The following is a 22,799-nucleotide window of genomic DNA, read 5'->3' as shown; positions in this document are numbered from 1 at the left end:
GTCCTCCGAATTATTTGTAGGTTCCCGCTATACAATAAAGTCTGCAAATTGTATAGAGATTCTTTTGTCTTTCATCTGCTGAACAAGGGCCACATTATACCTTACATCCATACTACTAATATGTTCATTGGACTGTTTCTTCACCAGACCTGATATTTCTCGATTGTTTTCTGAGGGCTTATTCAATCTTTTTTGAAAGAATTTCATCATAAATTGAAATTGAAGGAGTAAATCTAATAGTTGACCAACAATATTGAGTTAGAAGTTTCTAAGTTTTCTAAGTTAGAGTTTCTAAGAATCTCCAAGAGACTTTAAGAATATTTTCGAAAGGAAAAACGACATCTTATGGATATAGTATATGAAAAATTTATCATATTTGGATATAATAGAATTTGGAAGCCACCTCCAATCTTGTTTCATCTGCATGAATGATTTGAAATTTCTAAAAACCTCATTTGCCATTTGCTCCGCCGGTCATTGATACATTACCATGGTGATGTATGAATTGAGCCTCTTGATGATCCAGGCAAGAACAATCATACGAATTTATGATAAAATTATTGTATTGTAATCGGACCTTGGTATGTATACAAAATTATGAATTTTTCTGATTATCTGTGGGTAAAAAAATCGGACATAAACATTTTGGTACGTGCTAACCTTGAATGGATAATGATAAAAATTATGAAATTACTGTTGTGTCATCTATCCGCGATAAGTGTACTAAATTTGCAATTAATCGGTAGAAAACGAATGCAATCTGTCATCAATATAACGTAGATTCATGCCACACCATAATGACTTCTTGTATCAAGTGTCTTCCTTGTGATATTTTGTATGAAATTTTTGAATTACATCCACCAAACTTTCATTATTTTTGAAATATTGTTCTATCGTGTGACGCTCCATTTCATTAACCCTAAACTGTCAGCTGTCGATTTGTTTTTTTAGGGTTGTCAACACTTTAATGCACAAATGGCGGCAACTTTAAATCTTGTGTTAATTTTGAGACATCTTAATTTATCGAACCTATAAAACAATTATGAAAAAGGTAGTGCCGATTTGTCAGACAACATTATTAAAGCGATGGTCGTAGGACGTTTTCATTTGTAACAAGAACAAGGAACTTTTATTTAATTCCATCGTTGAAAGAAACAATAAACTTGTATCCATACATCAAACAGCAAGAATTTTTGAGTTCCTTACTTAAGTAGATATTTACCACGCCCTCCCACAACTATTCCATCTCGACATATTTGAATGTTGTATTATATCGTATCATATTCCGCATTGGAGATTTATATTATTAATTAAAGTTGGGTGTAGCACTCACTATTTGTAATTTTATTATACAAGACAAAGAGATAGATAGTATATAGCTTGCACTTTCATTATCATTATAACCCAACGTTTGCATTAACGTATCCTGTTCTAAATAACTTCACAGTACTACCTACACACCATTAGATTATTTATCATTACATATTAGTTATTATGATATCATCGTTGTTAAATCAAATCGGCATTTATGCAAAAATTGTTGGTGCTAAAAAATATTTTTTTCCTTATTTATTTTTATGTCGGACCCTATGTCTTTGGGTCTTCCAATAACAATTGCAGATTATTAAAACCCTTGCCGACAATTTTGTTTGATCTACCTTAGGCGTAGATACCACATTTTATAAATTTATTATTTTTATAAATACTTTTAAAAATTTGTATCTTATGCGAGAAAGTATTTGTTGAAAGGAAATCGAATAGAATTTAGACAGATGTACTTCTACTTGAAACTTGGAAAAAAATCAATATTATACCTCGTTAACTTAAAATAAAACGTTAAATAGACGAATAAAATCTACCTGTCTAAGTGCGTTTGGCTTAAACAGGGTACCAGACGCGACCTGAGCTCTTTTTGTACCCCATTGGTTTTTTTTGTGAAAAATGAAATTTCAAAGCAAAAATCAAAAGTATCTTTATAAATAATGATGGTAGTCAGAATCGTCTGAACTAGATTCATCATTTGACTGAATTATGATGGGTTAGCTTCTTCTTTGATAACACGTTCAATACAGTTTTTCGAAAGCTCTTGGCGGTCTGCTACTAGAACTTTTTCTACAACCTCTTTATTCAGTTCTGGAGACTGATTACATTTTCGCAATTCTGATTTTACGTTTGCCCGCTTCGTACCTGTCTTTATATCATTGTCTTCATTCGCCCATGGTCTAAGGAATGAATTAAATTAATCTCTCCTAGCCACGCCAATGTTTATCGCAGACGTCTGGCAGGAATATTTCCAAGAAATTGTGTACATAAGTCTTCCGACAGCTTTGGTCAATAGAAATGCTTACGATGTTTTCATTGGTAAACAATAGAGATGAGGAGTCCACGTGAATTGACGGTTTGTTAGATGTTTACCGAATTTTATACGGGGAGTAAACATTATTTTTCATTTCTTAATTTGATATAAGTGCCGTACGTATTATGAAAAATTGATTGTTCCTCGCATAACTGTTTTCTGTAATTTATATTGGAAGAAATATACGCGCTGGAGACAATTTTACCCCGTTTCAATAGTCTTGGTATCCATTTATCTGTCAGCCCTTTTGGGTTCACCTTTAAATGATCGAAATAGCTGATTTATTACCGATGACGATTTGTCCCAAAATTTTTACCCTTTTTAACCTTATCCGCCATTCCTTTTGTATCCACCTTGCTTGAGCCTTTTGGGATTCCCACTAATTGAGATTTCAATAACTGCGAATTTTTTTTTTCGATCACAATTTTTTCCTCAAAAATTTTGCATTTTGATCGCTTATTTGCTACCCATTGTATCCAGTTGGTTGTCAGCCTGTCCAGGAACATAAGTTGCAATACTAAATGAATATATTTTAAGGCCCCTTGACATGATGCAAGACAACGTGCAATGCAATGCAAGACGCAATATTTCTTGATAAAAAATATGCGTAAATGAAGTTCAGTTGATTATTTCATGCAACATCTCGCACTTTATCGGTTTGGTGCCACTTTTATTACAATTTTAGATAGAAATAAGTTTATAATGATATTACGTTTTATTATACTTAGGAATTTTTTAAATGTTTCTTTATCCATTCTCAACTAATTTTTCTATATTTTCTCGTCTAATTCTCCAGCTATACTGTCCGTCGGATTCCAAAAATACAGGTAGCAGCAGATATAATTATTGCCAGTGATGCACTGACCACTTTTTTCTTGTCTATTTTAATTAACTTTGTTATTTTCATTTTCAAATTGTCTACAAAATATTAAATAAAGTTTTAGGTTAGGAATTTTTTTACTTCTACTTATGAAACTTTGATTAGTGGCAACGATGATGCAATGGCAATATTCGTCTATGTAATATTTTGATCTTGCAAGGAATTACATGCAATTTCTTGCATGTTATCTTGCATCATGTATGCGGCCTTTACGGAAAAAACTTCAAATTACAGATGACGTTGATTTTTCGGCTCCAGCTCTTAGACTTTTATTGATCGATGTGTTGTAAACTATCGTCAATTTCCGAACATTCAACTTAGTTGCTTCTCACATCGAAAGGTTATTCGAACGATTAAACTTTTAAGTTTAACTATAAAATAAATGATAAATCAAGGCTTTATAAGCTTATAAACCACTCCTTGAATGTTGAACAATGTAACACCTACAATTTTTTATTAATATCCAAATTCGGACAGGTTAAGATAATAAATTATTAATTGATATTATATTTACTGTATTTCTACCAACGTTTAATTAGATTTCACATCAAAATTCTCGATCTCCACATAATAATTATTTTGCTTATGATAATTACATGTATTACAGATGGTTTTATATTTCTCAGAATTGGAGATTGGTTGACCATATACGAGATATTATAAACATTATTATTCAAATTGAGAAGTGGCACGGAAAATTTCAATTATTCTTTTATTTCATACAGAGTCGGCGATTCCCGTTATTAATGTTAAATCAACAATATCGCAATTCGAAAGATTTACCAAAACAATATACAGAGTTGGGCAGAGTACTGTGCTAAAGTATTCATGAGTACTTCAAAAATATTCGTATCCGAATTTGTTTATGAAAAGAACTTACTTTAATTCGTTAAGTGGACAAGAAAAGAAAAATTATAGGAACATTAATGTTAATAGACAGAAGAATCCTCAGCAGAGCTGAAGATCTTTTTATTTAGAATGGTTGATGGTTAGTATGAGCGTCATATATCATAAAGATGGTCTATTATGCTTCATATTAGCTGATACTTCAAGAATCTCTATTGTTACAGATAAAAATATATTCTAACTGCTACCTATAAGTAGATCAAAAACACATACGAATTTGACCATATATTTTTGTAATAACGCTACCTCTTCCCTGTGCTTTCCAGTGATCATCTCTCATTAGGTTTTTGTTAACTTGAATATCTATTTCGCGTATTTTTTTGGAAATACTACACCGCAAATATTCCTAATTTTCAGCTTTCTGTTATCCATTTTACACCTTGCGAGATAAAACTGCCCAAAAATCTTCCATTGGACGGGCCTGAGAGAGGTCATCTTGTTTTGGTACAAAAGATATGTTAGTTTGAATTGTCCTTGCATAATTGCTCGATACTAAGTCCAGCCAGACCTTTAGATCATCTATAATGTGATATTGATGTGAAAAATCAGCTAATTCAGTGATTCAGTGAAGCAGCTTTCCCTTTACTCGATCCACATAAGATCTGAATATTTCTCTTGTCAAAATCGTACCAAACCAGAACTTTATCAGCGAATTCTGCGTTTTCTCTATATTTTCCACTTTTCTACATTTTACATAAAGAGACCAAAGTTTCCTTTCTTTCCAAATTGGAAAGTCTCTCTTTTTCAAAATTAATATTCCTCAGTCGATGACAGCATCTTGAAGAAACTTCGATTCTGTATTTCGCTCTTCTGACTAGTTTTTTTGCTCCTTCTCGGATGGAAATTCTTGATTTTCCATTTCTCTTCCCATTCCGTTATATCACGGTAAATGTTTATGCGTGAAATATTAAGGTTTTGAAAAATGCGAAAAATGAATATAAATCTGTCCAAACAAATTATAAACAATTATTTGTTTACAAAGAATCAAATAATTTTCATATGACACAGAAAGTTATAGAATTTTCAAATCAAACTTGAAAATATTATCAATAGATGGCACTAAAATCAACAAAGATAGCGATTCAACGTGATATTTATTGAGAAAATAAAAACGATGCGAAAATTTATAAATTTCGATAGGAATATGTGTAATTATGTATAATTGCATTCTATAATAGTATTTTCGATTGAATTATCTTGATACCACAAATTTTAAAATGATTTTTTCTATAATTATTATGATTCTTCTTCCAAATGAGGTTACAAATGTAAAATAGCTTCGATTGCTCAATAGTTTGTAAACGCTGCTCACAATCCTGGTAGGTTGGTAGATAAAATCTCATTAGGAATGTGAATAAAAAAAATTCAGTATAAAACTACTCTTAGCTTCATAAAATGAGAACATTGGTAGTAGAATTTTTTTATCTTAACTTAGAATTCAACGTAGATCACTTATTCTCTTATTTCGATGGGAAATATATCACTATTTACTTTTACAGATAGATAGATCTGAAGTCAGAGCTTAGTATTTACCAATCGAGCGAACATTTTTGAGTATTTTTTAAAATAAAATTACTAGGTCGAATATTTATACTAGATTTCGAATACTTATTGAAAACTCAAACTTCCTCAGTCACTTTTTTCCAACAGTATAGTTAAGAAATATTTAAGTGCAAGTGCAAGTGCAAGTGTAGTGCAAAATATGGTGGTCCATTTTATTGTCTATTTTCAGCATTCGTTTCTCATTTAATATCAAAATTTGTGGTAGAGGCAGCAATATTTGCTTATCAGGGATATTGGCGTCGGCTTAAGGATGGGACACATATATTATACATATACCCAGACGGCTTTGCGCAGTAATACTTGAAAATATACCAAAAAACGCAGACTTTGGGCATATACTGCTTGGAAAATAAGATCTACAAGAGGAGAGTATTCCACACTTTTACCTCATCTACAGGACGACAAGACAAAATTTTTCCAGACAAACGACACTCATACCAAATTAAGAAATGAAAAATAATGTTCACTCCCCGTATAAAATTCAATATATAACAAAGCGTCAGTCCTAGTGGACTCATTTTCTCTACTGTTTGCCAATGAAAACATCGAATCGTAAACATTTCCATTGGCTGAAGCTGTCGGAAGGCGAAATATTTTTGCTAGACAGTCTATGAAAAGCAGTGGGGTGGCTAGGTGAGATTTATTTAATTCATAAATTTTTTGCGTTCTAGAACAAGGGCGAATGAAATTGCACTGAGTAGTGAGAATAATGACAGGTATGAATTTAATAATAAAGATTTGGATATACAAACACAGTAAGTTATTTTAAATATATTCGAAAGTTTAAAAAAAGGAAATATCCAGTAATTTGATAATGAAATCATAATAAGAATTGCTGAATTAACCAGAATAAATCAATTTTCCATTTATCGAGTAGTTACGAAAGGGGTTACTGTGGATTATTCACAGAACCATGTAAAGAAAAACTGAAATCAGTTGACAAAGCTACTCAAGATTTTATACGTAGGACAATTTATAGTTTATATAAGTAGGGTTGTGACATTAGGAGTAATACAGTAAAAGTTTTGTTAGCATGTGGTTTTAAACACAAAAAACTGAATAAACGGATGGCAATAACCGAATGGTCAAGGATCGTTCGATGGCGACAAAATTATTTGCGTCAGATAAAAGACTACCGAAAATCTAATAGATGAATGGAGTACAAAAAGGGCTCAGTTCACTTCTGGTGTCCAGTTTAAACCAAACTCCCTTACAGGCAGGTACATTTTACTCGACTATTCACGTTTCATAATTTAATATTTAATATTTAGTTGTAGCAAGTTTCCAAGTTCCAAGTAGGACTACAATTAAGTGCATCTGTCTTAATAACGGCGTATAATGCCGTCCAATTTATTATGATTCGACTTCCTTTTTAAAAGTATTTATAAAATGATAAAATTTATAAAATGAGGTATCTACGCCTATGGTAGATCAAACAAAATTGTCGGCAAGAATTTTTATAATCTGCAATTGATATTGGAAGAACTAATTGCCTGATTATCTCTATATTTCTTGATGTAACGCCTCAATGTTGCTCCTGGAATAGCAAACTCTTTTGAAACAAATTAGCACAATTAAACGGTGCGGGCAAGATGGCGATGTTGTCATCTTAACCACAATTGCAATTCTCCATCTTAGCATAAATAACAAAATAACAATAAAAATGATTTAGGGTGTGATAAAAAACAGCAACATTTAATATGTTAGGAGGTAAGAAAATGTTCTAGATCCTTACCAAATTCAGTTAGAAAGCACTAAAATTGTAACACGACCAGCCCTCTTCACTTAATGACTGATATCGCACTAAATGTGATTTCTACTAGGTCTACGATGTTAAAAACAGTGGTTTACCGAAAAACTAATGTCTGTTGTACGAGGATATATTGAAAGATTCTTAGCCTACTATAGAAGTTAACAAAATTTCAATGTCAAAATATTTTATTACTCAACATATTCTCCTCTTCATTGCATACATTACAGCGAACCTGCAATGTCTCTAGACCTTTAAAAAAAATGTTTCTTCTTGCTCTGCAAACCAGATCTCCACAGCTTTTATTACCTCCCTGCTGGAAGAAAATTTACGACCTTTTAAACTTTTTTTCAGTTGAGGAAAGAGATCATAGTCGGACGGAGCCAAATCTGGTGAATAAGAGGGGTGTTCTAGTAATTCAAACCCTAAATCACAAATTTTTTCCATGGCAACATGAGATTTGTGTGCAGGGGCGTTGTCCTGCAAAAAAAACACCTTTCAATAGCTATCCGCGTCTTTTCTCTTCAATTTTTTCTCGTAGAGTTTGTCAGTAATGTTGAATAGTAACTCCAGTTATTTTTCTACCTTTATCCAAAAAATCAATCATGGCAATCTCAAGAAACTGAAGCAAGAACTTTTCCAGCAGATTTTTGGACACGAAACTTCTTAGGTTTTGGAGAACCAGAGTGTCGCCATTCCATCGATTGTTGTTTCGTTTCTGGATCGTAGAAATGTACCCAAGTCGCATCCATAGTAACAAATCGGTTTAAGAAGTCTACATCGGTTTCAAATCTTTGTCATGTCCAAATTGACGTGAACTATATGATGAACGTGTTCGTATGAAATATTCAGTGCTCCAGATATCCGTTTTAGCCCAATTCCACGGTCTGATAAAATCATGTCATGAACTGCATAGATATTTTCGGGGAGTGACACATAAACTGGCCTTCCTCATCGGTCATCATCTTCAATGAAAAATTTGCCTCTTTTGAAGCTTCCAATACAATTTTTCACGGTCGCATACGAAGGACTTTGATCACAAGGGTATTAAGCATATCTTCGTAAACCTACTGATCTCTTAACCTTTTTAACTACAGGTACTTGATGATTTTCGATTTTCACAATTTCGGTGGACATCTTTTTTCTTTTAATTTATTGCGTAACTCTGGTTTACTTTTTTCACATCAAACTTTACACTGACACTTCTAATAATTTATTGTTCGTTGCTATGGTAACGCAATATTTTGTTTATGCATGAAACTGGTCTAGGCTAACTCTAGGCTAACATTACATCCTCATAAATCTCATAAGTCCATCTAGTTTTGGGTATGTTAAGTTCGCTATTGGTCATCTTAGCAACATCGTCATCTTACCCACTCTTACCCAACTCGTTACGTCTATTTTCTCTTTTGTCATTAAGTTCCAGGGGTGTTTATTACTTGTCCAATTTAGGTTATGAAATATATATAGGATATATAGACGAATTAAAACTCTATGAACATTTATATTTATAATATTATATTTTATGCCTTATCACCCTTATAAATGCTATTAAAATATTAAAATTTTATTCGTTGTTTCGTTTTATTTATTGTATAAACACAATTAAACTCCTGACCACGTACTAAAACATATTCAATAATTTGAAACACTCTTTCAAACGTTTAGTTGTTCAATTAAATATTTCCGCAAATTCAAAATAATAAAAACAATTGTATACTCAACAGAAAAATGTTTATTAGACGAAATCTTCGAAAAAACACCGCCGACTCATAAAAACTCCGTGAAAGTATTTTACGAGAACACGAACAAGATGCAAAAGGACTCACCGACCAAGAAAACTACTATCAAGCGAGCGTGAGCTTCGAAAGAGGGGAATGTAGTACGCGATGTCGACGTTGACCTTGACGCTTTCTCGTCGCGACGCCTTTTCAGCCTTCTGTGAACGAGAAAGGGAAAGTTTGACGTCGTCTGTGTATACGGTTCGTCCAAACAGTGGCGCAACAGCAAATGTTCAAATTCAAAATTTTAGAAACACACATTTAATTTTGTATGAAATACATTTTGTTAATTTTACGTTTAAAAATTTATTGATATTCTTCACTTATAAGAATTGTTCGCGGTGGATATTCTAAACATGTTTTCTCACCAAGATATGGAATCCTGTGTTCGTGGAGCACAAATTTCTAGTTTCCAACGTGTTCTGAATACGTTCATTGTATCCGCGGCCAAGTAAATATATTTAAAAAACGTGGTAGTTGGATTTACACTTACAAATATTAAGAATAAACCTTCGGCCATCACGCGCAATTGACACGTCCAGAAGAAATTCAGAATACATTCGGAGTATGTCCAAATTATCTAGCGCGAATGAAACTATAGAAAATTTATATCAATTTACCAATTGTGATAAGAAATATCGTGATTGAAATTTTATCAGCGTGAGTAGTTATGCTGCATTAATATCAAGTATTACGAGGGTTGCCTTGAAAGTTCTCGACGTAGTAGACGAAGACGGCACAGTATAGTTGACACATAGTTGATATATTTGTTATGTGAAGGAGAAATTTGAATTATATTTTGTAAAAAAATCTTCTAAATTTCCTACTTCATACTGGCAACAAAGAAAGCACATATTTTTCAGGCTGAAACATTGCGTCATCGAACATTTCATCAGAATGAAAATTATGTAAACTCCGTATATATATTTTTATAAAAGCAACTTCTTGAGCTGGATACAATCTAGATACATTTTAGTTGATTTGGGACATGATCGAAATACTGAACTAAAAAATCGTTATTTTTTTGTACTGTTAGTTGAGCGGCTCTTTATGCATTTTTTATCCATGCATTTTTATTCTTAGCTGTCATAACCCAGGAAATTATGCAAGAGATAAAATAGGCTAAAATATTTATTGTAAAAAACTTTTTACCTTCCATTGCTAATCTATAGAAAGTTTTTTGATAAACTTCCGTTTTCCGATTGAGTAAACAATGAAATTTTTTGTTTTCTACTCGTCACAAATGGTACTGAAACTAATTTAATAATGAAAACAATTTATAAATATGACGCTATGGAAGAAGTTCAAATGTACAAATGATTTACACGGTTTAAAATGTCCGAATTCACGGAAATATTGAAAGAATTCGAAATTTTGTGCTTGTCGAATGACATTTGATTAGCTCTCTTATTATGAATAGTGAAATTTCATGGTTAGGAAAGAGGTCAAGAAGCTGGTGGCATCATGTGGTTGGTGGTCAAACAATTCGGAGGGCAATTCGCGAATTTTACCGTTGTTCTGATGAACAGCAACTTTCCTTTCCGCTTTTTTGCAATTTCTTCCTTTACCTCACGCTGTCTCCTTGTTGTTCAATCTCTTTGATGATGGTCGATAAAGCAATACCCAAAAACGATTTTCAGGCTCAATAAAATCTGAGAAATGTTTATTTGTAAGGCACCAAACGTTCGGAAAACTGATATGCCGATTATTTTATTACTCTATCCTCTAACCAAGTAATAAAGAAAATTTTAAAAACTATAAGAGTGCGAAAGAGAATGGGATCCCCCGCAGAAATGATCAAATACCACTGAGAAGATATACAGAAAATAATATGCAGAATAATACAGAAAATTTGGAATGTAGAAAAAATGCTTGAGAGATGGGATATAGAATAGTATGTCCAATATCAATATTACTTCTTGATATGGTGTACAAAGTTTTGACTAATGTTGTGAGACACAAACTCAACGAGTGTCAAGAAAGAATGGTTTGAGAATACCAAGAAGGTTTCAAGAAAGAGGAACAACGATTATGGATAAAAGCTAAATAAAATGTATGCTGCCTTCAATCTACTAGGAATCCCGAAAAAAAAAAATGTGTTAGTTAAACAAGATGACTTTGGCTAACTCACCCCGAAGAGTAACTATTGATGGAATTGTATCAGAAAAATTTAGGATTGGAAAGGACATCCAATATCGACAGTAGAAGAGAAAATAAGACAAAATGTGATTGGTAGAAAGGAATACATAGATAAGTATTGGATAGAAAAATTTGAATACCTAGAAATAATGAAGAGTAGACAGAAACAAATAGGAGAGTAACCATGGTTAGAGTCGAATTGGAGCGAAAAGTACAGAATGGCAGCCTGTGGAGAAGAAATTGTTCTTTTGATATTCCGATAGCTTTTTATGTCACTCTAACCTCAATCCAAATTATACGATTGTCAAACAGAAGGCGTTGAGACGTTGAAAAGGCCGCGAGGGAGCAGATGAAACCCATTTCGAAAGAACTTTCCAGTTCTGAACTGAACAATGAAGTAAATCCAGTTGGTAGCAGTACTTAGAACATGTGAAAATCTCGATGCTTAATTTGAGATGGACCCAATTAGACATTAGACTACAACCTCATCTAAATTAGTTGTAGAATCAAATATAGAAAGCGTCAAACGACAAATACAAAAAGAAAAACATTTAAACTAATTATTTTTATATTCGATGCATCAATATTCTCTTATAATAAATATGGAATTATTATAATTTATGAATTTCAATGTACGAGGGTCAATCAGATATAAAGGAGCGCTAATAGTGGGAAACGGTATTTGTGTTTGATTGTGGAGGTTTTTTGCGTCAAATTCAAGCAAGGCCGTGAACATGTCGCTAATCAAGCATAACCCTATTATTAGAATAGAAGTCGTTTACAGAGTAGAAAGCACTTTCTAGTGAATATACCCTCAAATTATTGCGAAATGCGGGGAAGATGATATCGCTTTGATTTCAATTGGCAAATTATTGTACATTTTTTTGTATTGTAAAATATTGAGCCCTCAACTAATTCTGAACGTGGAGTAGGTAGGCATTCCTAAGTGGATAGCCGTCCAGAATTTTTAATCTTTTAAAGAATTCGCTCAAATTGAGACGCACCACACGTACCCCAAAAGGGGAGGACATAATAGACTGCTAAAGAGGTGGATAAGTTAAGTTCTTTGGAAACTGATCTCATCGCAAAACAGGAGGAACTTAATTCTTTAAATAAGGCGGTAATATGTAACTCCCATGTCAAGGAATTGTTTACAGCAAACCCCTAGATTCAGCGACGTCAATGGTGGTGTTATGGCTGTAATATATTTTTATATGATAAAACTTTGGTTTTAAAAACCTTGAGACAGAGAAGATTAGAATCACACCATGATTTAAGGGTGATTAGGTCACTAGATATGATCCCAGGAAGTGCCGTAAGATCGGGGCTGCTTCAAGAGAAACTAGTGTCGTCTGCAAATAGACATTTTTTACCATTGATGTTTAGATAGGCGATGTCGCTTATAAACAGAAGACCAAAGCACGTGCTCTTGTGCTCATCGTACAGTGCTTGAAATTTCGGAAGAACTTGGAATTTCAGCACCTTTTGACCTTGTCCTTTTGTCCACCTTTTTCGATTGAAATTATCAATTGTGACGAGACATCGGTTCATCAAAACATTTACCCATCAAAGCGTACGAATATTGAATACAAAAACAAAGACAAAGAACACAAAGCCTTCATTGTCGACCAAGAAAGTATTGGCTACGAATCTTTTGCTATGACTTAATGGTAGATGTCTTGCATGGACCTAAATTAGTCAATTTAACCTAGTACTGCGGTTTTTTGGATCAAGTTTAGCTTCAATATCGAGGCAAAAGACGGGATTGTCCTAATCGCGAAGTATTATTTCTCCACAACAACTCCAAGTATTTGATCATCTACGTTTATCACCATGCAATTACCACATATCTAGACATCTCAAAGAAGCACTTGGAGTTGATCAAATGGTAACGATCGTGCGCAACTGCTCACATACCCTTTTAACTTCATTCTAGGAGAATTCTAATTTGTAGAACTTTCTAAAACGCTAATAAATATCTGATAATTTTTTTTGGTGCATGTATCGATCTTTATTATTTGATATGAGAATACCGTCAACTCCCCCCAAAGAAGAGAAACAAAAAAGAACTGCGCAACGTTGTACCCATTAAATTGAGACTAAAACTGTCATGATTACTGAAAATGGTGGAAATTTGTATTTTGATGCTCAATCTCTGAATTAGTTCAAAAGGTATTCGAATATATTAGAATTTTAAATAATATTGGCTCAAAAATTCTCATAAAAAATATATATTCTACACATAACCTCAAAATTAGACCAATATAAGCTTGATTCGTCTTCTTATCAACTGTATATCTAATATTTGGCACCATGTTACTAAAAACTGTTCTCAATCTCTGAAGTATTTACTTGTAGTTGCGTGCAACTATTTTTATAAAAAACTAATTATTAATATATTTCAATAAAACTTGTACAAACTATTTGTTTTTTATTGCACGAAAGAATCGATTCATGTACTCTGGAATTACCAGTAGACAAATAAACTAGTTTCAATGCCATTTTTAAAGAATAATAACTATTATTCACTTTACTTGTTGACCGTATTGTTGGTCTAAACTGAAGATGTAGATCCTGGTATTGATTCCGTAACTTTTTCATTCCACCTCCTTGTATGTTATTCAATAATTATAATAAGAATAATTACTAAGATTAATTGTTTATTTCCACCGAGTTGTCTCTATGTTAATTATTATAAGCATTGCTGGATTACCTTGAGAGTTTTCTTGAATAATAATACAGGTTTTGGGAAAATCTTGTTGTATAAACAGACCGCAGATTTCTAAGAGTTTAACATACACTACATATGCAATGAAATCATATTACAATATATTTAAATATTCTTTATTATTTTCATAAAATATATCTATTCAAAAAAATATCTCTATTCCTTTATTATTATTTTGGAATTTCTTATTATTAATTCCAACATCTAATCAATTTTTTCTATTTATTGGTTGTTCTATGCATTTTTTCGCTCATGTAGTATTCCTCCTGTATCTTCATAATTCTATAAATGCACAATGGGGGCCCGATGACATCAAAACGTAGTCAAAATGACTCTCGTTTTCAGTTCAGTTGAACTTTCTTTTTCCGAGTAGAACATAATTGATTCGCAGATGATTTCTACTTCATCAGTTTTGAGATCTGCATTTGTGAATTGCTTTAACGATTCTCTAGTCTGGCTTCTCCGATATGCTTTCAAATCTTCGGATAATTGTCCTCTAGAAAGAATTACAAAAAAATTGGTTTTCCTCTTTTCAGTTTACTCACTAATGAGCAGCATTTTGCTCAAGAAATCTTGTTTCAATTCTATGGGGGATTTACCAGATTTTCGGAAAAAGGCAAGCTGGTAAATGCTACGTTCCACTGATTTCAAAGTTTTATCATCATGCTCTTTAGATATTAAATGATTGCGAATAACATTCTGAACGTGATGACATTTTTCCGAATTACTTTTTCCTCTTCAGTTCTTGCCAAAATAGCGAACAGATTCTTACGTTTCAAAGGAAAAGCTGTAAATGGAATAACCTCATATAAATATCAGGTACATGAATATTACGATATTTTCAAAATAAGCAAATATGACCTTTTTTAAAGTTTCTATATACTATGCTCTTTTATTTAAACAAAAAATTAAAACGTGACTAGGCGTAACTAATTTTGTATCTCTACAAACAAAAAGTATACTATTTACTAGAAATAATTGCAAAATTTGGTTTTTCTCCTTTCAGTTTCTTCGCTAATTATTTCGAAAGTTATTCTAAGTGTTCCATGAGAAAAATTAATGGTGTTTCATAAGGCAAATAGGCAATAGATAATGAACACAGTTCATTAGCACCATTTTGATCCAGAAATCTTGTTTCCCACAGATTTGTTCACCATGCTCTTCAGATATTAAATGATTGCGAATAACATTCTGAACATGACGGCATTTTTCCGTATTATCTTCAACCTTCATATCTTGCCAAAATAGTGAACAGATTTTTGCGTTTCAAAGGAAAATCTGTAAAATGGAATAGTTGCAAATAAATATCCGCTACATTAATTTTACGATATTTTCGAAAGGGGCAAATATGACCAGCTGATTTTCTTCTTAGCAGATTCTACATACTATGCATTCAGAGCCCTTTCACCCTTAATTAGATTATATCCAAAACACTTAATTGTTCAAAATTTACAAACCTTGACACCGATGCGTACTGGTGCGTACATTCCAGTGACCAAAAATAAGAAAATTCGACGTTTTAGATATATTTTATTACACCCCATGACAGATTCAACATCCCTTTTGCATAATTATTAAGTTTTACGGCATTCCTGAACACTTGACAATTTGGATTTTTGGGTAGATTTTGAGTACACTTTAAAATATTATGATCTGTTCTTTCACGAGTTTTTTTTTTATTACAAAATTTGCATCAACCCTATACTTGATATTTAGCGATTCATTACTTCTCAACAATATACAACATAAAATTAGTATATTATTTACAAAAGTTTGTTAAATTAAGTTTTTGATCAAGGTTTGTCTGAGGTTATTTTTGAGGTTAGTTAAATTGCATTTAGGTCCTAAAATTCCAGACATTGTTCGTAGAATATTTGATGATGATGCTATTATGTGTTTTATAGTCTATTTGCAATTGCAGCTGTCACATCTGGACTCAGGTTAAGCTGGATCAGTCGTGTATTGCCTAGACGGATACGCGTCCATCTCTACGATTTTTCGTCAGTACTGACCACGATTTGACGGATTCTTTCACTTCACGAAACTTGTATGTGAACGTTGATCGTTAGTTCTCACATTCATTGAGCACTTTAAGGGTTAATTCAATATCGGCACTAGTTAAAAAATTCACTCATCGCGCACTATCACTTTAACAGCTTCCTTAGCGTCCAGGTCTGCATCTTCCTTTCCTTTTATGTGAGGGGATCCAAAAAAAATTATTTTGGTTTTTATCTTTTATGTATTGCAGCTGCTGCTTGATTTTGATTGGCAAGGAATTTGTGGTGTGAGGATTTTGTCGCATATCCACATATCTACTCAATTTACGAAAACGTTTCATTTTTCTGTTTTGGTGAATAGAATATTTTATATGAGCCATAGCCCTTAAACATTCCAAATTACAAACTAAATTACATAATTTACTGTAATATTAAGAGATAAAATACACATGGAATACATGAAAAAACGTCTGTTATATAGGAAATCTGTCATTTGAGTTTTGTTTTTAATAAAATCTTGGGTGGCAGTAAGAACTTTATACAATATTGTGAATTCGTGACATAATTACCTTCACTCAGATTATATCATTGAATTAAATCTCACATACAAGTCTTGAAACGAAAGTAGTGGGGTAGTTAAATTCACGGGCGCTTAATTATCTCTCTCTGTAACCGCCAGATCGAAGTTGTGATCGAGCGATGGTGAAAGTAAATTTTCAACGAATTTAAAAAATATGCTTTGTTTGAAAATTTTCATGTCTACTGCCATATGAGATGTAGAAATTGGTCTCGGTTTCAAAATCTTTATATAAGAACGTGGTCTGAACAAACACATTCAGAGCATCAGACGTATTGAAGGTTGGATGAATCTCCTATGATTCGTCATCATTATCGTCGTTGATGATGATATTTTCCCCAAGACTTCATCACATAAGCGTATTGTTTGTTATGGATAACTGATACTTATTAGTAGGTCTCGTTCAAATCCTTTAACGTTGTCCTTTTCGTTAAAAGCATCTGCGTTGAAAGTAGTGGTACATTCTCCATTACCCCGGACAAAAACATCTTGTTGCTAATATTTAACAGTGTTATTCTTTGTGTGTCGGGCTCAAGAATCTTGAATCAAAGAATAGCATCAACGCTACTGGTTCCACATCCATGTAGTAAATAAATTATTTTAAGTATAAATTTTCTACGAATAATCCCTAGATCCATTATAGCACTGATGTCGTCATATATTTCAATACAGGAATGTGCAAGATAATTGTTAACTTTCAGCAGATTCTCTTGTTATTTTCCGATGTTCTGGATCTTGGATTGTCCTCAAACAGATTCCGTGAATTTTTTTGAAAATCTGTGAAGTTCAAATTTTCGGTATTCAGATTCATAAAATTTATGATTTTCATTGAAAATGATAACATCTCGAAATTGTGCACATAGAGTGGGCCAAACTTTTCTAACCCATCGAGTACATAATTGTATTGAGCAGCAATCTTACAACTAACGAAGTTGTGTCTCACTTTAACGGTTTATCCAATCCAAGTAACATGTGAAATTTTGCATGTCTAAATGTCTAGCTATCTCTTGTAGCAAAACTATCTAGCATTATCTTCTAGCAGAACTGTTAAGGTTTATCTTTCAGTAGAACAACTTTTTCAGTTTTCTCTAGTAGTAGAACTGTCTAGTTTTATCTTTCAGTGGAGCAACTTTTTCAGTTTTCTCTAGTAGTAGAACTGTCTAGCTTTATCTTTCAGTAGAGCAACTTTTTCAGTTTTCTCTAGTAGTAGAACTGTCTAGTTTTATCTTTCAGTGGAGCAACTTTTTCAGTTTTCTCTAGTAGTAGAACTGTATAGGTTTATCTTGCAATAGAGCAACTTTTTCAGTTTTTTCTAGTAATAGAACTGTCTAGTTTTATCTTTCAGTGGAGCAACTTTTTCAGTTTTCTCTAGTAGTAGAACTGTCTAGCTTTATCTTTCAGTAGAGCAACTTTTTCAGTTTTCTCTAGTAGTAGAACTGTATAGGTTTATCTTGCAATAGAGCAACTTTTTCAGTTTTTTCTAGTAATAGAACTGTCTAGCTTTATCTTTCAGTAGAGCAACTTTTTCAGTTTTCTCTAGTAGTAGAACTGTCTAGTTTTATCTTTCAGTGGAGCAACTTTCTCAGTTTTCTCTAGTAGTAGAACTGTCTAGTTTTATCTTTCAGTGGAGCAACTTTTTCAGTTTTCTCTAGTAGTAGAACTGTCTAGTTTTATCTTTCAGTAGAGCAACTTTTTCAGTTTTCTCTAGTAGTAGAACTGTCTAGCTTTATCTTTCAGTAGAGCAACTTTTTCAGTTTTCTCTAGTAGTAGAACTGTCTAGTTTTATTTTTCAGTGGAGCAACTTTTTCAGTTTTCTCTAGTAGTAGAACTGTATAGGTTTATCTTGCAATAGAGCAACTTTTTCAGTTTTTTCTAGTAATAGAACTGGCTAGTTTTATCTTTCAGTGGAGCAACTTTTTTAGTTTTCTCTAGTAGTAGAACTGTCTAGTTTTATCTTTCAGTGGAGCAACTTTTTCAGTTTTCTCTAGTAGTAGAACTGTCTAGCTTTATCTTTCAGTGGAGCAACTTTTTTAGTTTTCTCTAGTAGTAGAACTGTCTAGCTTTATCTTTCAGTAGAGCAACTTTTTCAGTTTTCTCTAGTAGTAGAACTGTCTAGCTTTATCTTTCAGCAGAGCAACTTTTTCAGTTTTCTCTAGTAGTAGAACTGTATAGGTTTATCTTGCAATAGAGCAACTTTTTCAGTTTTTTCTAGTAATAGAACTGTCTAGTTTTATCTTTCAGTGGAGCAACTTTTTCAGTTTTCTCTAGTAGTAGAACTGTCTAGCTTTATCTTTCAGTAGAACAACTTTTTCAGTTTTTTTCTAGTAATAGAATTGTCCAGCTTTTTCTGGTAGCCGTAAAAGTATTTAGTTTTCTCTTGTAGCAGAGGTTCATTAACGTATATTTACCAGTTACGCTGCAGATTCAACCACTGTAAGGATACCTGTTGTTCTGAGCTGAAAGGGAACGTCGAGGTTGATTGCTATAGGTTGTTGGTCGCTTAAATCTTAGTCGCACTAAATGATTATATTTATCGTCATAAATGGATTCTACTTTATTTTAACATCACTTCTTTTAAAACACTTAGTTCGGTTAGGTTGGGTTTTATCGACTTCAAGTTTCTATATCTCGAAAACGAAGCGAGATATCAAATATGTTATTTTCCATTCTTGATTTATTATGTGTTAATTTACAAAATGGCATAGCGAATTCCTAGCGGCACAGATATCGTACTCGTCAAGTATCTGTACAAATATTTTGTTAGCTTCTAATTGTCTAAAAGTTACCAATTTGGCACGTTAAAATTTTCTGTACAGATTCTTTATTAATTCCTACAGTTTAAGTTTTACCTTTTTTTTTTCGTAATTGATATACGTGATGGGGAAGCTTCCAAAACGTCTACTTTGTCGTCTTAAATTACTCAAAAACTCATATATGCGATAAGATTTCACTTTTATACACATCTTTCAATAAATTAAAAATTACAGTTCTATTTTTCGAGTGTTACGTGAAAATTTGTTACTTTACTTTTTTCCGACGCCACTGTGTTTTGAGAAAGCGTAAATGGAAAGAGACAGACTACACGTTCCTACGACGTTACACGTGGACCTAGGTTAGGGAATGTCTGAATTTTTTATGGGACTTTTCCGAGAAGAAATTCACGGTATAAACATCGTTGATTTTTCCGGTTTTTTCACAGGTCACTAACCTAGCATTTATTATTTTCGTACAACGATACAGGAACAGTTAGATAAATTTAATTAAAAGAATACTGATGCGTTCGATCATTGTATTGATTATAATAATAAATAAATAATTGAAGCTAGTTACTTCTGATAGTGAAGGTGGCAGTGTTGATGATACTGCCATATTAGCAGTAGGAAATAGTCCTGAAGAAACAAAAGAACATCTATGTATCGAATAATGAAACAATAAAACTAAAAATACAGTGAGAATTTCGAATAAATGAATCCAAATTAGTACATGTGAATTTCACCAATAGGTCTCAATAACAAATTAATGAAAATCGAATTTCGTTCACAAATACAAGGTAATAGTAGATATAGTTCCAATGTCACTTGCAGATTGTAAAAACACTTGCCGACAATTTTGTTTGATCTACCATAGGCGTAGATACCTCATTTTATAAATGCCTGTAAGGGAGCTTAGTTTAAACGGGTTACCAGACGTGAACTGAGCCCTTTTGTACCCCATTCGTCTATCAGAACTTCGGTCGTCTTTTATCTGACGTAAATAATTTTGTGGCCATCGAACTATCCTTGACAATTCGGTTATTGCTATTCATTTATTCGGTTTATTCATACCCGTCTTTATTCAATTGTTTTCACCCGCCCATTTTCTAAAGAACGTCATATTTCTATCTATTTATTTTAAACCCACCAAACCACGCCAATGCTTATTGCAGACTTTCTAGCGGGAATATTTCGAATAAATTGTGTACATACGCCTTCCGACAGTTCGATGTTTCCATTGGTAAACAGTGGAGATGATGAGTCCACGTGAACTGACGGTGCGTTAGATGTTTACTGAATTTTATACGGGGAGTAAACATTATTTTTCATTTCTTAATTTGGTATGAGTGTCGTGCGTATTTATGAAATATTGATTGCATAACTGTCTTCTGCAATTGATATTAAAAGAACTATCTACATGTCTATTTTCGCAGGAAAGATTATTTTAAGAAGAAAAGGGAACTATTTGAACATGAAAAAATATACGAGGGATATCTGAAAAGTTGCCGACTTCAACCTAGAGATGTCAGCACTTCATAAGTTATATATTTCTGCATACGCCATTTTGGATTCTTAGTTTCTGTTTGACAATCGTTGTGACAAGTTTTCTGTTGTGAAAATGGGAAAAATTGAGTATAGAACTGTCATTAAATATTTGGTTTTGAAAGATAATACACGTAAGCAAATGAAGAGGAACTAGATATTGTGTACACAATCCCGCATCACCATTTATGACCGTAAAATTTTGAGCAGCTGAATTTTAATATGGCCAAATCAGCTTGACTGACGACGAGTGTTCCAAACAGCTATAAACTGTGACAATCAGTGACATAATCGAGAAAGTAATCCACGTGGAATTGGAAAAAGGTCAGATTAAAATTAGAAAGATGAAAGAGGCAATGAATTACAAAGTGTTTCAGCCAGTATACTATGTTTTGCGTTAAACTTATCTCTCTAGCTGATGTTCTGATAGAACGCAAGACTTCTTTTATGCTTTAATGTGGCCTTCAGTTTTGCGAATGATAAATAGTCGGACAGAACTATATTAGGGCAATATAGTAGGTGTTCGATCCCTGTGAAGCCACATTCGTGTAGTGTAGCAGAGAAAAGTGAAGCAGTTGATTTTGCCGTGCCTTTTTTATGCAACTGCTTTAGTAAGTCAGAATAATATGCCGCGTCCACGGTCGTATTTGATTCTGAAGTTAATCAAAAGAATATCATCGCCATACCAAAATATTGTAGTCATAACTTTATTGATGTTTTTAGTGAGCTTTGCTTTTCTTGGCATGGAATCTCTTTTGGAGGTGGGATCATAGTAAAAGATCGTAGTTTCATTGCCAGTTGATCTGGTCCTCGCGGCGAAGCTCTAAAAATCGCTCACAACAATCTACTTAACGCTTCATTTGCACTACGCTAAAAATTCGAGGCTCTCGCCACTAATTTTTCTCATATTTAAATACTGATTTAGTATCCTTGTTTTGGAAACGCCGGTCTGTGCTTCAATTTCTTTCGTTTTTAAGCGCCGATCACAATAATTTTTTCCACTAATTTAATGTTTTCTGTAGTAGTACCGATAATTTGATTGAGTAGTCGTTTGAGCTCTATTATAATTAAATGGATCGAAGCATCAATTTGAAACTTTGTGTGAAGCACGTAAAGATTTGTTGCTAACGCGTCTATAGATATTTTTGCGAACGCACTCTATTTACTGGTTAAAAAATCATAGAACGCACTATATACATGAAAATTCGAAGTAAATTTTAATTATTGTTTTTTTTTTGTTGTTGTAGACGAATCAGGATGCGAGGCTGACATGGCAGAAGGTAGCGTCGAAGAAGACAACAGCGATATGTTAGGACCCACTCTAGCGCCCGTTCTCCATACTATGCAGACCTCAACGCCTTCGAATCTAAGTTGTAAAGAAGAGGTAAGTACATAAATAGTTGTTATATAATCAATTTAAATACACTTTATTCATTTTAATGATTTGGGTGCTCTTAATTTGGAAAATGTCTTACGAAAATATGTAGTATTTACTGCAATTTTCCTCATCCAATAATAATAATCATCTTCTATTAGATAATCCATGTGGCTTTAGCAGCTGGCATATGTTCAACGCTTCATGGTTCATTTTTCCATCGTATTGTAGTTAAAAAATTATTTTCAGAGGCGCGTTTTTGCACTATATTAACAAAATACATGATTTTTTTCCACACCTGTGATGTCCTATCAGCGTAGTGTACCAAAGATTGAATTAATAGAACATACTACTGGAACAAACCCATAACTATCGACGTTACATTGGTAGATTGAATTTAAGTTGGTTGAACATTTTACATTCATTTATATATTTGTTTACTTTATACAAGC

General features: G+C 32.9%; 1 protein-coding gene across 2 annotated transcripts in view; it reads left to right on the top strand.

The window, feature by feature from the left end:
* LOC130894207 (POU domain, class 6, transcription factor 2) overlaps positions 1 to 22,799 on the top strand; it is a 154,394-nt gene that overhangs the window by 13,912 nt on the left and 117,683 nt on the right. For both annotated transcript variants that reach the window (XM_057800847.1, XM_057800849.1), the window contains exon 2: positions 22,220 to 22,356. In XM_057800847.1, the coding sequence (XP_057656830.1) occupies positions 22,243 to 22,356 (114 nt within the window). In that variant the 5' untranslated portion in view covers positions 22,220 to 22,242. The remainder of the gene's footprint in view (positions 1 to 22,219; positions 22,357 to 22,799) is intronic.

This window comes from Diorhabda carinulata, chromosome 5 (assembly GCF_026250575.1).
Source record: "Diorhabda carinulata isolate Delta chromosome 5, icDioCari1.1, whole genome shotgun sequence".
Classification (NCBI taxonomy): domain Eukaryota; kingdom Metazoa; phylum Arthropoda; class Insecta; order Coleoptera; family Chrysomelidae; genus Diorhabda; species Diorhabda carinulata.
The sequence above is the reverse complement of the archived record's forward strand: the minus strand, read 5'-3'. Positions and strand labels throughout refer to the sequence as shown.